General features: G+C 42.4%; 1 protein-coding gene across 2 annotated transcripts in view; it reads right to left on the minus strand.

The window, feature by feature from the left end:
• Nucleotides 1-15,052, minus strand: part of RIPK4 (receptor interacting serine/threonine kinase 4) — a 51,794-nt gene that overhangs the window by 9,588 nt on the left and 27,154 nt on the right. For both annotated transcript variants that reach the window (XM_045012647.1, XM_045012578.1), the window contains exons 2-3: nt 14,360-14,651; nt 564-712 (exon numbers count right to left, since the gene is read on the minus strand). In XM_045012647.1, coding sequence (XP_044868582.1) covers nt 564-712; nt 14,360-14,644 — 434 coding nt within the window. In that variant the 5' untranslated portion in view covers nt 14,645-14,651. The remainder of the gene's footprint in view (nt 1-563; nt 713-14,359; nt 14,652-15,052) is intronic.

The raw sequence follows: 15,052 nt of genomic DNA on the forward strand, positions 1-15,052 counted from the left end.
CCCCTCCTCTTTCTTTTTTCGGGGGGGGGGGGGGGAAGGGGGGTTGCACTTACACTCTTAGGGTACATCTATGCTACATGTAGAAATGCATGCCAAGCTAGTCACTAACAAATCAGCATAATCTTTACATAGTTAATGAGTTCTAAATTAGTTTCCACAATACTGAAGTCATAGGATCAACCCATCAGTTTATGATACAATTGTAAACTTAGATTATCAGTGTGTTTAATACCACACTGTACAATTTAACAATGCTTCACTGGAGAAAACATTAAAACAAAATAAAATAAGACCAAAACAAGCAATTAGTCACCAAGACCTTAATCCTGGAAAGACTTCAGTAGGTCTACTCTTCCTCTTAAAGTGAAGCATGTACGTCGTTGCAGGATCAGGGCCTAATCTGGGATTTATTTAGTTTTTAAATTGTGCTTGGCTTGATATTTTAGAGAGAGACGTCCAGAACTTGAGAGAAACAAGGCTCATTATTACAATTACAACGTTGTATCATTTAACCAAGGGTTTTTGATAGCTCTACTGATATCTACTGAGAAGTATGCACTGACCTGTACACATCATGTTTAGTGTCAAAGTATCTGTTCTTCTCTTTTATACGTTCTGGAGGCAGATATGCAATAGTTCCACACAGACCATCTATGCTGAGATCATGGGAATGTGAAAGTCCATTGCACTTTGCTAATCCAAAATCAGAAATCTGCAAAAACAGGAAAGAAAAAAAAATTACCCATAAAACCAACTTCAGATGATTTCACCTAAACTTTTCTCTAACAAGTTATATCCCTACATTACAGGGAACTGTCATGTGGAAATATCAAGCTAATAAATTTTGAAAATACTAAGATATGGTAGGCTTGCTTTTTTATTGGCTTAACAAGAAATAATTTTAAAAGGTTTTTCTATGAAAAATAAAAGATATTAGCCCATAAACTAAAGAGAGACATGTTTCTTTTTCCAGTTAGCCCATTACAGACATTTGCACTTCTATTAACTCAGTAGGGCTACTTCACATGATTCAGATTGTGAGTTTGGCTAATGGAGCCCACAAATTAATACAACTATCACTTTTTTCCCTTCCAAGCAACATCAAGCTAGAAAGAGCTCTGATCATGTATGTTTCAGAGAAACTTTGTAGCTTGCTCAAAGCCCAGAAAAGATTCACAAATGCTATTTAGAGAACGGTTATCAGGATCATCTATGTTATAGTGATTATGTCTACATAGATTAACAAGTGACATGCACAGAGGAAGACACAATAATGTAAAAGAAGTAGGGATTTTTCTAGCAAGCAACACATATAGCAAGTTGGAGTGAAGCAGTGGAGCCAGCTGAAGAGAAAAGAACAAGTAACAGCAAGTTATTTTTTAAAGGAAACACCTCCAATGTAATCTGAAGGATCAAACAAATGTGCATTAATTTGTCCTCCAAGGTACATCTCAGTCATAAATCAAACACAACTAGATAAAAAATTCTCTTGTGTTCTACTTGATATTTTCCCAGCTATTTTAGAGAAGATTTTAGAATACAGGTGAGAATTTCAAAGGCAATTAAGTGATTTAAGAGCATAAATCCCATTGATTTTCAATGGGACTTGTGCTCCTAAGTAACGTTTATGCTTTGGGGCGGAGTGGGGGGGGGGGGAGAACCACACACCTCACTCATGTAACATCTTTTGGCTCTTTATACCCTCTCCCTTGAGAAAATTCTATACATTTGTATCACCTATTGATTCGAGGCAATGTTAAAAATTATTAAAATAAGAAGTTTGTGGGAGATTCTGACTTATACTTTGGGGACTCCTTCCCCCACCCCATATACATTATAACCAGTTTTATGGTGTTAGAACTCAGAGACTTCAGTCTCAAAGAACATTTGATCTCCCTGTTAATTTTCAACAAATTTCAAAAAACATTCCCTTACCATAAGGGTTAAGAAAAATTTCCCTCTGGGAGCAAGGAATCAGACATTCTTACTCCAGAATTGCCTGGAAGGGTAATTTCTAGTATTCGTAATGGTGTAGTAATGGACAAGTGTGATCCTAACCCACTTAAAGAGCCAATACAACAGTGGAATCAAGCTTGGTACCTAGGAAAATGCAGAGCAGAAGGAATAGGGAAGAGAGACCTCCCAGACAGGCAAATGCTGAAAATCATGTTGAGTTTCAGAGGGGCCGAGAACCTGCAGCTCCTATTAACTGCATAGGAGTCCTGGTTGCTCAGTGCTTTCTGAAAAATACAGCCTCAAAAATGTCTGTTTAATCAGCGATCTGACTATGCAAGTCTGAACAGATCCGACTTGGAAGAGTACTGGTACCTGTATTATATGACTAACACAGTGCAAGGTAGTAGATTGTGCACTTCCCATGAGATTTACAGGGTATGTGTTTGCTTGCTCATAATGGAAGTAATGTACTCCCTTAAAATAAACAATGTAAAAATGTAGTGTTCAGTTAAAGTGAAATATAAAACAGCACACGTGTAAAAGTTCCCAAGTTCAGAACAGCTCCTCATTCACCTTTTCTGTATAGATCCAAGTCAGCAATTCCCAGAACTACAATATAGATTAAAGGTCTTGGAACCAACTAAGGTACCATTGGAACTGTACAGTACATCTCTGTGGGTCTGTTGGGTTTCTGTTTTGTAAACACACTAGCATCAATGTGCAAAAGGACAACACAAAAAGTCAAATGTATATAGATAAAAGGAAAATCCAACAGCAAATTTCCACCTTGAACGTGCTAACGTACTGCAAAGGGCACTGAAAATTAAAGTACTGTACCTGAGGGCTGCAACACCCCAATCAAACAGGCATTTTCTGGAGGGAGCTTTTGTGGGATTAAATTAGGTCCTTTGAAGTAAGTTTTCAACAGTGTGGGGGTATTTAGTCACCCAGCTCTTATTAACACCAGTAAGAAGCATACAGCAGGTAGAAAATGTAACCATTGAATGTAGGTTTTTCCCTTTAATTAGCTTCTTAGAGATGTCCCCCAAAACACACCTATTAAGTTATGCAAAATGACAATGTTAAATGTAGTGATTCAGAGTTTGGCATGTGTGTGTGTTCTTGGAATGGATATCTTCTCTAACTAGCAAATACACACAACTACAGGCATCTGGAAACTCCCAAAAGGCATTTGTGGGTGACATCATTGTTAGAGGAAACCTTAACCTTATTCCTTAGAATAGTAATTTACTTTCATATGGAGCCTTTCATTTCAATGTGATTCATGAGCTTATATAATAAAAGCAGTTAAAAATTGCTGCCACTTCTGGGGTGGAGGACAGCATTCTATATAGCATGTGTATTGAGGTGAGGAGACATTGAGAAACATTTTCGTGCTCCCACAGGATCTTTCATATTCAGAGTGTTTACAGGGCCTCTTCCTTTGAATTTCATACGGACAATGAGGAGGGAAAGAGTAGCTAAAGTATTTATACATGTGTTTCTGTACATATATCAGAATAGCATTTGGTACTGAACTTGAGGACATCAAATCATTTCTCCCCCACAGGTTTCAGTTTGTTCATGGAGCTTTGTCGCAGCATTTTTGGCTTGTTCAGCTCACACATTTCTATTCTGATCATCAGTATAATGTGCTCAGAATAACTTCCAGAATTCCGGTCCGGTCAAACATGATTTCAAAAGCTACTTTTAATGACCAATCTGGAGAAACTGATTCTCAAAAGAGACATAGTACCAGGGGCAGCTCCTGGCCCCAGCACGCCAAGCGCGTGCTTGGGGTGGCAAGCCGCGGGGGGCGCTCTGCTGGTCGCCGGCAGGCAGCCAGCCTTCGGCGGCATGCCTGCGGAGAGTCCTCTGGTCCCGTGGCTCCGGTGGACTTCCCGCAGGCATGCGGGAGGTCCACCGGAGCCGTGGGACCGGCAATCGGCAGAGCACCCCCCGCGGCATGCTGCCGTGCTTGGGGCGGCGAAATGTCTAGAGCCGCCCCTGCATAGTACATTGGCATACCTGGTATTACTCATTATATTTGCAGATCTTTATCCATAATGCCCTCTGAGCTGTCAGCTGTTTCATAACAGTACTGAGGTCTGAATACTGGGAATTAAACAGTGAGTTTAAATTGTGATTTTTGCACACAATTTTCTGTATGTTATACAAGCCAGAATTGTGGAAGGCACTTGGTGCTTTGAGCCTTTAATCTCATGCGTGTTATTTTTCTGTGAATAAAACCAAAGCATTTAGTCATCAACTGGGGTTCATTGCATCACACTCAGTGACAGAGTTCATAAACAGGTTAGGTAATCTAAAACAAGATTAAATATTAATCTCTGTTGGCGTGCCTGGTGTTTATTTCATTGTTAGATATGAACACACACCCGAAGAGCTACAGAGATGCTATATTTTTCTTTGATGACTTTTGGAAACAGACAGGTGTTTAAGCTTGCATTGAATTAGTGCAGCGATCTGCATGTTTTAGCTTCAAAAAGTTAAACTTTAGTTTTTTTTGCATTTCTTGATAACTATCACATATGATGGAGTCAAAGCAAATTGCTACATTAACTAATACAATCTATCTATCTATACAGCTTCGTTTAACTTCTGCTTTTGTCTCCATTTTCCTGAAACATCCCCAATTTATTTAAAGCCTTTGTTAACAGAAATATTTCTTAATTGTATGAATCTGACAAATTTAAAAAGAATCCCAGTTTCTGATAGGGCATCCTTTAAACAATACCCTGAAATGTTAAAAACCCTTTGGAAAAAAAATTTCTGTTCCTCAGTGACTATTCAGAACAATCTTTTCAGCAAAGGAGAAGCTGACAAAAGAACACTAAAACAGAAAGTAAACTGCAGAACAGAAAAAACTATTCTAACTTTTCAGTTCCAGTAATTTTGGACATTACTAGTTACTACACTAGGTACGCATGACATTGCCAGACAGAAATACATCTTTCAACTTGACTGTGCCCCTTTAAAGTTCACATTCACTTCTTTAACAGAACAAAATTAGCAAGTGACAGGAAAATGGTAGATGCAACAACATTTAAATGTTTGTGAAACATTGTATCAAAGGCTTTACTAAGTCTCACTCCTAACATTTGTTTAGATGGGAACACTAATGATACAAAGGGTGGGGGAGGCATTAAGGTGGGGTCTAGCTAAATAGTTGTCCTTAGATCTGGTCTTATTAGAGATCTGGAAGGAGGAATGAAGAGTAGACCAAAGAATCCTGTGGATTGTGTTGAGAGAAGTTGTAAATACCAGCCAGGGTAGAAAAAAATACCCAGAAGAATCTAGAGATAGATCAGAAACTGAAGCAGAAAGCAGCAAAATGAAGTTAGCCTAGAGAGGAAAAAAAATGATTAGTACATCCAGAGAAAGTGATCTGAAACTGATATTTAATGGGAGGAGAAACCTGGAAAGCGGTAATGCTGAAAAAGACCTAGGAGAAGCAGCTGCCAGAAAGTTAGAGTAGGTACTGCAGCACAAGAGGCCAATGCACTTTATGGATGAACATGAGGCATAACATAAGAAAGGCCGTACCGGGTCAGACCAAAGGTCCATCTAGCCCAGTATCTGTCTACCGACAGTGGCCAATGCCAGGTGCCCCTGAGGGAGTGAACCTAACAGGCAATGATCAAGTGATCTCTCTCCTGCCATCCAACTCCATCCTCTGACGAACAGAGGCTAGGGACACCATTCTTACCCATCCTGGCTAATAGCCATTTATGGACTTAGCCACCATGAATTTATCCAGTCCCCTTTTAAACATTGTTATAGTCCTAGCCTTCACAACCTCCTCAGGTAAGGAGTTCCACAAGTTGACTGTGCGCTGCGTGAAGAAGAACTTCCTTTTATTTGTTTTAAACCTGCTGCCTATTAATTTCATTTGGTGACCCCTAGTTCTTGTATTATGGGAATAAGTAAATAACTTTTCCTTATCCACTTTCTCAACATCACTCATGATTTTATATACCTCTATCATGTCCCCCCTTAGTCTTCTCTTTTCCAAGCTGAAGAGTCCTAGCCTCTTTAATCTTTCCTCATATGGGACCCTCTCTAAACCCCTAATCATTTTAGTTGCCCTTTTCTGAACCTTTTCTAGTGCTAGAATATATTTTTTGAGGTGAGGAGACCACATCTGTACACAGTATTTGAGATGTGGGCGTACCATGGATTTATATAAGGGCAATAATATATTCTCAGTCTTATTCTCTATCCCCTTTTTAATGATTCCTAACATCCTGTTTGCTTTTTTGACCGCCTCTGCACACTGCGTGGACATCTTCAGAGAACTATCCACGATGACTCCAAGATCTTTTTCTTGACTCGTTGTAGCTAAATTAGCCCATCATATTGTATGTATAGTTGGGGTTATTTTTTCCAACGTGCATTACTTTACATTTATCCACATTAAATTTCATTTGCCATTTTGTTGCCCAATCACTTAGTTTTGTGAGATCTTTTTGAAGCTCTTCACAATCTGCTTTGGTCTTAACTATCTTGAGTAGTTTAGTATCATCTGCAAACTTTGCCACCTCACTGTTTACCCCTTTCTCCAGATCATTTATGAATAAATTGAATAGGATTGGTCCGAGGACTGACCCTTGGGGAACACCACTAGTTACCCCTCTGCATTCTGAGAATTTACCATTAATTCCTACCCTTTGTTCCCTGTCCTTTAACCAGTTCTCAATCCATGAAAGGACCTTCCCTTTTATCCCATGACAGCTTAGTTTACGTAAGAGCCTTTGGTGAGGGACCTTGTCAAAGGCTTTCTGGAAATCTAAGTACACTATGTCCACCGGATCCCCCTTGTCCACATGTTTGTTGAGCCCTTCAAAGAACTCTAATAGATTAGTAAGACACGATTTCCCTTTACAGAAACCATGTTGACTATTGCTCAAGAGTTTATGTTTTTCTGTGTGTCTGACAATTTTATTCTTTACTATTGTTTCAACTAATTTGCCCGGTACCGATGTTGGACTTACTGGTCTGTAATTGCCGGGATCACCCCTAGAGCCCTTTTTAAATATTGGCGTTACATTAGCTAACTTCCAGTCATTGGGTACCGAAGCCGATTTAAAGGACAGGTTACAAACCTTAGTTAATAGTTCCGCAACTTCACATTTGAGTTCTTTCAGAACTCTTGGGTGAATGCCATCTGGTCCGGGTGACTTGTTAATGTTGAGTTTATCAATTAATTCCAAAACCTCCTCTAGTGACACTTCAATCTGTGACAGTTCCTCAGATTTGTCACCTACAAAAGCCAGCTCAGGTTTGGGAATCTCCCTAACATCCTCAGCCGTGAAGACTGAAGCAAAGAATCCATTTAGTTTCTCCGCAATGACTTTATCGTCTTTAAGCGCTCCTTTTGTATTTTGATCATCAAGGGGCCCCACCGGTTGTTTAGCAGGCTACCTGCTTCTGATGTACTTAAAAAACATTTTATTACCTTTAGAGTTTTTGGCTAGTCGTTCTTCAAACTCCTCTTTGGCTTTTCTTATTACACTCTTGCACTTAAGTTGGCTGTGTTTGTGCTCCTTTCTATTTGCCTCACTAGGATTTGACTTCCACTTTTTAAAGGAAGTCTTTATCTCTCACTGCTTCTTTTACATGGTTGTTAAGCCACGGTGGCTCTTTTTTAGTTCTTTTACTGTTTTTCTTAATTTGGGGTATACATTGAAGTTGGGCCTCTCTTATGGTGTCTTTAAAAAGGGCCCATGCAACTTGCAGGGATTTCACTTTAGTCACTGTACCTTTTAACTTTTGTCTAACTAACCCCCTCATTTTTGTATAGTTCCCCCTTTTGAAATTAAATGCCACAGTGTTGGGCAGTTGAGGTGTTCTTCCCACCACAGGGATGTTGAATGCTATTGTATTATGGTCACTATTTCCAAGCGGTCCTGCTATAGTTACCTCTTGGACCAGCTCCTGCGCTCCACTCAGGATTAAATCTAGAGTTGCCTCTCCCCTTGTGGGTTCCTGTACCAGCTGCTCCATGAAGCAGTCATTTAAAGTATCGAGAAATTTTCTCTCTCCATTTTGTCCTGAAGTGAAATGTTCCCAATCAATATGGGGATAATTGAAATCCCCCGCTATTATTGGGTTCTTAATTTTGATAGCCTCTCTAATTTCCCTTAGCATTTCATCATCACTATTACTGTCCTGGTCAGGTGGTCGATAACAGATCCCTAATGTTATATTTTTACTAGAGCATGAAATTTCTATCCATAGAGACTCTATGGAACATGTGGATTCGCTTAAGATTTTTACTTCATTTGAATCTACACTTTCTTTCACATATAGTGCCACTCCTCCCCCTGCACGACCTGTTCTGTCCTTCCGATATATTTTGTACCCCGGAATGATTGTGTCCCATTGATTGGTCTCAGTCCACCAGGTTTCTGTGATGCCTATTATATCTATATCCTCCTTTATCACAAGGCACTCTAGTTCACCCATCTTATTATTTAGACTTCTGGCATTTGTGTACAAGCACTTTAAAAACTTGTCCCTATTTATTAGCCTGCCTTTTTCTGATGTGCCAGATTCTTTTTTATGTGACTGTTTATCATCTGATCCGGCCCTTACATTATACTTTTCAGTCCTCTGCTCTGATAGGCATCAGATCTATTCTAGCAGCAAAGAATCCTGTGGCACCTTATAGACTAACAGACGGTCTCACTGTGGTCTGTGTAGTATGTAGATAGCAGTGGATTTGGTGCCACAGGATTCTTTGCTGCTTTTACAGATCCAGACTAACACGGCTATCCCTCTGATACAGATCTATTCTAATAGCTCCTTATGGCAGCACATGAGAAATTGCATTTGTTCCTCGGCATCCAATTACTAGACATACTGGGAAATCACAGGGAATGCAGAGAAGAGTTATTTCAAGCAGTCCAAATCATAAGATCATCAAGAAAGATTGCCAGAGCCCATTATGTCTAGCTTGGCTAAGTGAGAAGTGGAGACAAAGTCTACAGTCTATAGTTGAAGGGGGCAAACACTATGCAGAGAGAGGAATTATTTAGGTTGGTACAAGTGGGAACAACGAGGAGTAATGGGTCAGAATTAAGAAAGTGAAAATACAGGATGAATATCAGGAAAAGATTCTGATAGTGAAGCTTATTAATAATGTGGAATCATCTTCCCAATGGAAGTATTGGAAAGACCCATTGTTTGGAACTGAACAAGACACCATAAAAAGGAAAACAGTCCTGCATGAGCAGAGAACTGGACTAGATGATCTACTGGGTCTTTTCCATCTCTAACTTCTAGGATACTTGTAAATAGCTGCACGAACTAAAAAAAATGCTTAGCAAAGCTTTACCATAAATGCATCATTTAAAGATGACAAGACATCACTTTGAACTCTTTGAAATAGAGTTCTTATATTCATTTGTTTCCGGCTGTGGTTTACACCACCCTGTTAATTATTCCTCAATAATAAAATTAAACAAAAATATTATGCAATACCCCAGAGACAACTTTATTGTACGAAGGCATCCACTTGATGACTAATGCGATAGGGCTGCACAGAAGTTAATATCCCCGCATGGAATTTTTAAAATAAATATTGTGCTTGTAAAAAGAGACAGGGGTGGTTTTTATTTTAGACAGTGGAAGGACATACAGGAACATTTCCTATTTACTGCGTTTGGGAGCTGTTTTGTTTGTTTCCTGGCTTAAGGACACACACTTTGTAAAGAACCTTTTCCCCCAGAACACGAATCTACTCTTTTTTTGCAGCCTGCAACTGTTTGTTCACTCGGGGGAGGCTACACTTGCAGATGGAGAGCGCTGTGTGTTAAACCAGCCCTTGGAGTGTGCAGTAAGGAAAGCGCTGCAGTGTGTTCACACCGTCAGCTGCAAGCGCACTGGCTTGGTCAGATTTGCGGCACTTGCAGCGGTGCATTATGGGCAGCTATCCCACAGAGCACCTCTTCCCATTCTTTGGAGTCTTTCGGTCGGTGATAACAAGGATGACTGAGATCTCAAGGTTGCATCTCTAAAGGCAAAATGCAACGCTTAAGAGGCAGCATTGTTCACACCAGACAGAGCAATGATTTGCCCGTACTTAAAGACGAGCACAGTCTACACAATAGCAGAATTTGCTAGTCCCAAAGTGAGCGCACATAACCCACAGGAGCCCCAAAATGGTGAGTAAGCACAGGGGCAAGGGGGACTGATTGTTTCATGGCCATACTGTCCTCTAGGTTCTGTGCCTTGGGGAAAGCTCACTGATGCAGGGGGCCCCCTATACTGAACACTGTCCCCCCATTTTCCACAGCAGTTTGTCCTGAAAGATCTCGCTGCTGAGGGTGACCTGGGAAGCAAGGGAGGGTCTTCTACTGCAATGCGGCTTCCGCCCTGGCCCACATGCAGCTTGCCTGTGTGCCACGGCACAGTGGTGCGGACATGTTAGCCTTACTGGGACAAGGAACACAGTAGCTCTCCCAAAGGACCTGTGCAAGCGCATTTCAAAGGTCTCATGCAGAAGCTCGGCAGAGATCACAGAGGCTGATTACCGCAATGTGAGAGAGTACATCAATGCCCTATTCTGCATCTAGGCATGCATGCAGCCCTAACCCTCCTCACCCCAAGAGCCTGCACCGAACAACTTCCTTCCCACAATAAAAGCCACTTAACAGGCACCTCCTCTGGTCTTTGTCCTTCCCCAAGAACCAGCTGCTGCTACTGGCTACCTTCCTCCTGGCTTGAGACCAGCTCCTGGCTGCATGTATCTAGGGATGCTGGGGTGTCTCCCTCCTCCTCCTCAGCACCCTCGCTCCCGCTTTGTTCCTCCTCCTTCTCCTCCTCCCACCTTCAGAGTCCAGTCCCACAAGTGCCCATGGTGGTCCTTGGAGTAGAAGTGGGGTCGCCCCCAAGTACTGCGTCCAGCTCTTTGTAGAAATGGCAGGTCGCGGAGGCAGCACCGGAGCAGCAGTTTGACTCGCAGGCTTTGTAGTGGGCATCCTGCAGCTCCTTCACTTTAACCCTGCACTGCTGTACGTCCCAGTCATGGCCCCTTTCCATCATGTCCCTTGATAGCTGCCCGAAGGCATCACAATTCCTATGTCTGGAGCGCAGCTGGGACTGGACAGCTTCCTCCCCCTCAAACACTGATGAGGTCCAGCAACTCGCCACTGCTCCATACTGGGGATTGCCTGACACGTGGAGGCATGGTCACCTGGAAAGATTCGCTGAGAGCACGCCACGCCTGGCTGAGCAAACAGGAAGGGGATTTTCAAAATTCCCAGAGAATTTAAAGGGCAGGTCTGACAGTTGGTGACCCGAGGACAGGGCAGAAGAGTTCAAAGTGATGACCAGAGTGGCTAGAAGAGGCATTGTGGGACACTTCTGGAGGCCGATCAGAGCGCATTAATAGACCAGGGCGTTCACACTGGTGCCACGGCGCTGCAGCCGGGGCACATCAAGCGTTCTGCTTCTCGTGGAGGTGGATTACCAGGAGTGCTCCAGCCGTGGAGTCCGGGTGCTCTACATGCCTTGCCAGTGTGGACGCATCATGAGTTAGGGCGCCCGGGACTGCTTTAAATGTGCTCTAACTCTTAAGTGTAGCCATGCCCTCATTTTAGGATTCCATCAGGAACCATCACCTGCTAATTATGCTGTCATTTAAAAGGAAAAGCACCTGAATCACAGGATCCATTAGCCTGTCAGGAAGAAAAATGCATATTAAGTCAGGCTGCAGGGTGTGTGGCTATGTCTACACTTCAAATGCTACAGTGGCACAACACCTGCACACTGTAGTATTTTAAGTGTGGACACTCACTACAGTGAAGGGAGGGGTTTTCCCTTTGCTGTAGTTAATCCACCTCCCTGAGACGCGGTAGCTAGGTCAACAGAAGAATTCTGTCTACACGGTAGGGAGGCTGGCATGGCATAGCTACATTGCTCAGGAGCGTACGTTTTTGGCATAGACCAGCCCTGAGATTCAGTGAAGGGTTTCACCCTACACAAAAGGGAGCTTTGAGGCCACATTTTCTTGAGTGCAGGAACTCAATTACATACTCATGAATTAAGGCATCTTCAGTCTCTCCAATTTGTCTGTAGCTATGTGTGCGCCACATTGGCATTTGCACGTGCCTGAAAAGTATGGCTTTAACCTTGCATGTCTGCCTGCTCAGGGTGGAATCCAACTCTCACCGATGTCACTGGAAGCCAGATTTGGCTCCCAGCTTGCTAAACTGTACTGCATCCTCCAAGCATAGCAAGTTACGGACTTCAGCACCACCCTCATTTGTTAGTGCCATTAGCACTTTGCCCCCTTTCCATTCTATCTTCATCCAAATATATGCCAACTAGTACCCGCTTGCTATGCGTCTTTCTAGTCATCCTAACATGGAGAGAAAAATGCAAAATACTTTCAGACGGATTACAGATGAGCCAAGAATTTGGGGTTCAATAAACATAGGCAATGGAGAACTTTAGTCTTAATACTTAAATAAATGCTTGGGAATCACCTCCAAGCATTTAATAGCTATGCAGAGCATGCTTTGAACAGCCATGTAGATAGTCCTTTATGTTACTATCCGAGCACCATTGGGACATTATATTGCAATCTAGTTCTTGGGAAGGAGCCACCCAAGAAGTAGGCCACCAAAAGGCTTAGCCACCAGTGAGATGTTTAGACCCTGCTTCAAGTCTGAGGCCGTGTGCGTGTCAAGGTGCTTTGCAGGCAGGAGGCGACTAGCACAGTCACAGTTTATATGGGCAACATTCATTTTTGCCAGCATAACTTATTCCACCACCCTTGAGCTAGATCATCTATACTGGCCAAAGGCGCAGTTTGTGGATACCACTGCAGCTACGGTAGGGGCTTTTGCTGGCACAGTTGCATTGGTCAGTATTCACAGCTCTTCACACCCCGACCAACATAGCTGTGCTGCCAGAAGTCTGTAGGGTAGACACGGCCTGACTTACCTAAAAACATGTTTACTATAGCTCTGAACCTCCATCCCACCAGTAAAGGAGATTGGAGGGGCGGGGGGGGGGTTTAAATCTGGTAGTTGTTAAATGTTGCAAACAAACAAAAATCAAAGCTTGACTTTTGTAGGTCTGCCAAATGATTTTCAGAGGAGAAGTACAAGTAAAAATCACAACCACCACTGACGTTATTGGGAGCTGATAGCGTTCCACACCTAGAACATATACAGAGCTGGCCCAGTGCACCACTCATGTTTGCAGCATATATACAAAGATCTGATTGGGTCAGGAACAGCAAGGAGCTGTGCATAAGCGTGTCTTTTAAATGATTTTGTACTACAATTATTGATTTACCATTTAAGAGTTGGGTTCATTCCAAGGTAAAGAACTCAAAAAAGGAGCTGACAGGACTAGAACAAGCTGTTTATCCATTTGGGGGAGCAGGTCACAAGATACACATGACCACCAAACTAAATCCTGCACCCTTGAAGATAAAAAAAAAAAGTTTTACCACTAACTTCAGCAGGGGCAGGATCAGGCCCAAAACTAGAAAACAAGCACTGAGCTCAAATTCCAAACACAAGGAAAGCCCACATTTTTAACAGAGTGGATGACAGGACTAGAAAAATCCACCTCAAATGGTCATCACTTGGCTAATGAGTGGGAAATTAAGCAAAAAAAATGTCTTAACACTAAGCCCATGAAAACATCCGAGTGAACGTTATGATGAGTGTGGCTGGCTAAGGGAGGTTCACTTTTCACTGCATCAACTCCTAGAAAACCAGTTGGGGGAGAGGGGGAGAGCACCTCCAGGAATTCAGTCATTCCTGCGGATTCCAGCGCGAAGCCTCCTAATACTGACTAGACTGGGGCATTCAGGGAGAGGCCCCAGATGGAATAGGGTTCCTAAGTGGGTGCTGTGGAAGATCTTGGAATATACACAAAATGACTAAGAAGCCATCCCTTCAAGGGCCACATCCCTCTTCTCTCCCTGTTTGCTGCCTTACCCCCATCACAGGAGTCAGCTATTTGCTAAAGACCTAAAAGCCAGAGTTTTCTGCTAAACTTTGACGCTGCTATTTTTTAACTGATCGAGCCCTAGATCTACTATAACTTGTCTCTTCTTCAGAAGGAGCCCTTATAGCCTGTACCAAGCCAGTTGTGCAACACTTCAGAATAGGGTGGGGGAAAGAGGATTACTAACTAAACCCAAAAAACAGGTTTCACATGGTACAAATCAGGCTTAGAAATATTTATTTTGAACCCTCTGGGCACAGTTTTGCTCTCACATACCTGTACAACTCCCTTTGAAATCAGAAGAGTCATGCAAAGATACTTTATATATCTTTATATATAAAGTTTATATATGCGTCGGACAGAAGGGAGACTTAAAAGCACATACAAGTAGGGGTACACCCCCTGGCATTACCTTCACATGGTAATGAGCATCCAGCAGGATGTTGGCAGGCTTGAGGTCCAGATGGAGTAGTGGCGGGGACATGCAGTGCAGGAAGTTCATACCCACAGCTGTCTCATGGATAATTCGGAAGCGTAGCTCCCATGGCAGCGGTTCTGAGGCCAGGAGCTTTTCCAGTGATCCTGTCTCCATGTATTCCATGACCAAGCCAACAGGTTCTTTACAGATGCCATACACAGGAAGAATGTAACGAAACTTTGCCATTTCCATCTTCTTGGCCTCTTCCAATAGCTCCATACGCTCCCTAGATGAAATGGAACATACCATACAGGGTTCAATGGTCATTCAAAAACACTCATACACACAAACGGTTATCTCGTTCTGACAAAGTACCTCTGCGCATTAGCTCACAGCACTGAATAATGCATTTAATAATCCTTACTTGGTTGAGCCTCAGATGATGTCCAGTATCCACAATTAGTGTTAAGTCCATTCGTCCACTGATTACATGTGTGGCACTTGCTTTTAACAGAGCACATTTAATGCTTAGATTTACCATAATCATAACTCCCTTGGCTATTAAAATCATTAGCCTTTTGTGAATCATAAGACAAGTTCATTTCTAATCACAATAGGACAGTATTGCTCAGACTGCCTTGCTACATTTAAGTAACCAAAGCTACATTGGGTCTGGGGACAAACACC

Source organism: Mauremys mutica, chromosome 1 (genome assembly GCF_020497125.1).
Source record: "Mauremys mutica isolate MM-2020 ecotype Southern chromosome 1, ASM2049712v1, whole genome shotgun sequence".
Lineage (NCBI taxonomy): Eukaryota > Metazoa > Chordata > Testudines > Geoemydidae > Mauremys > Mauremys mutica.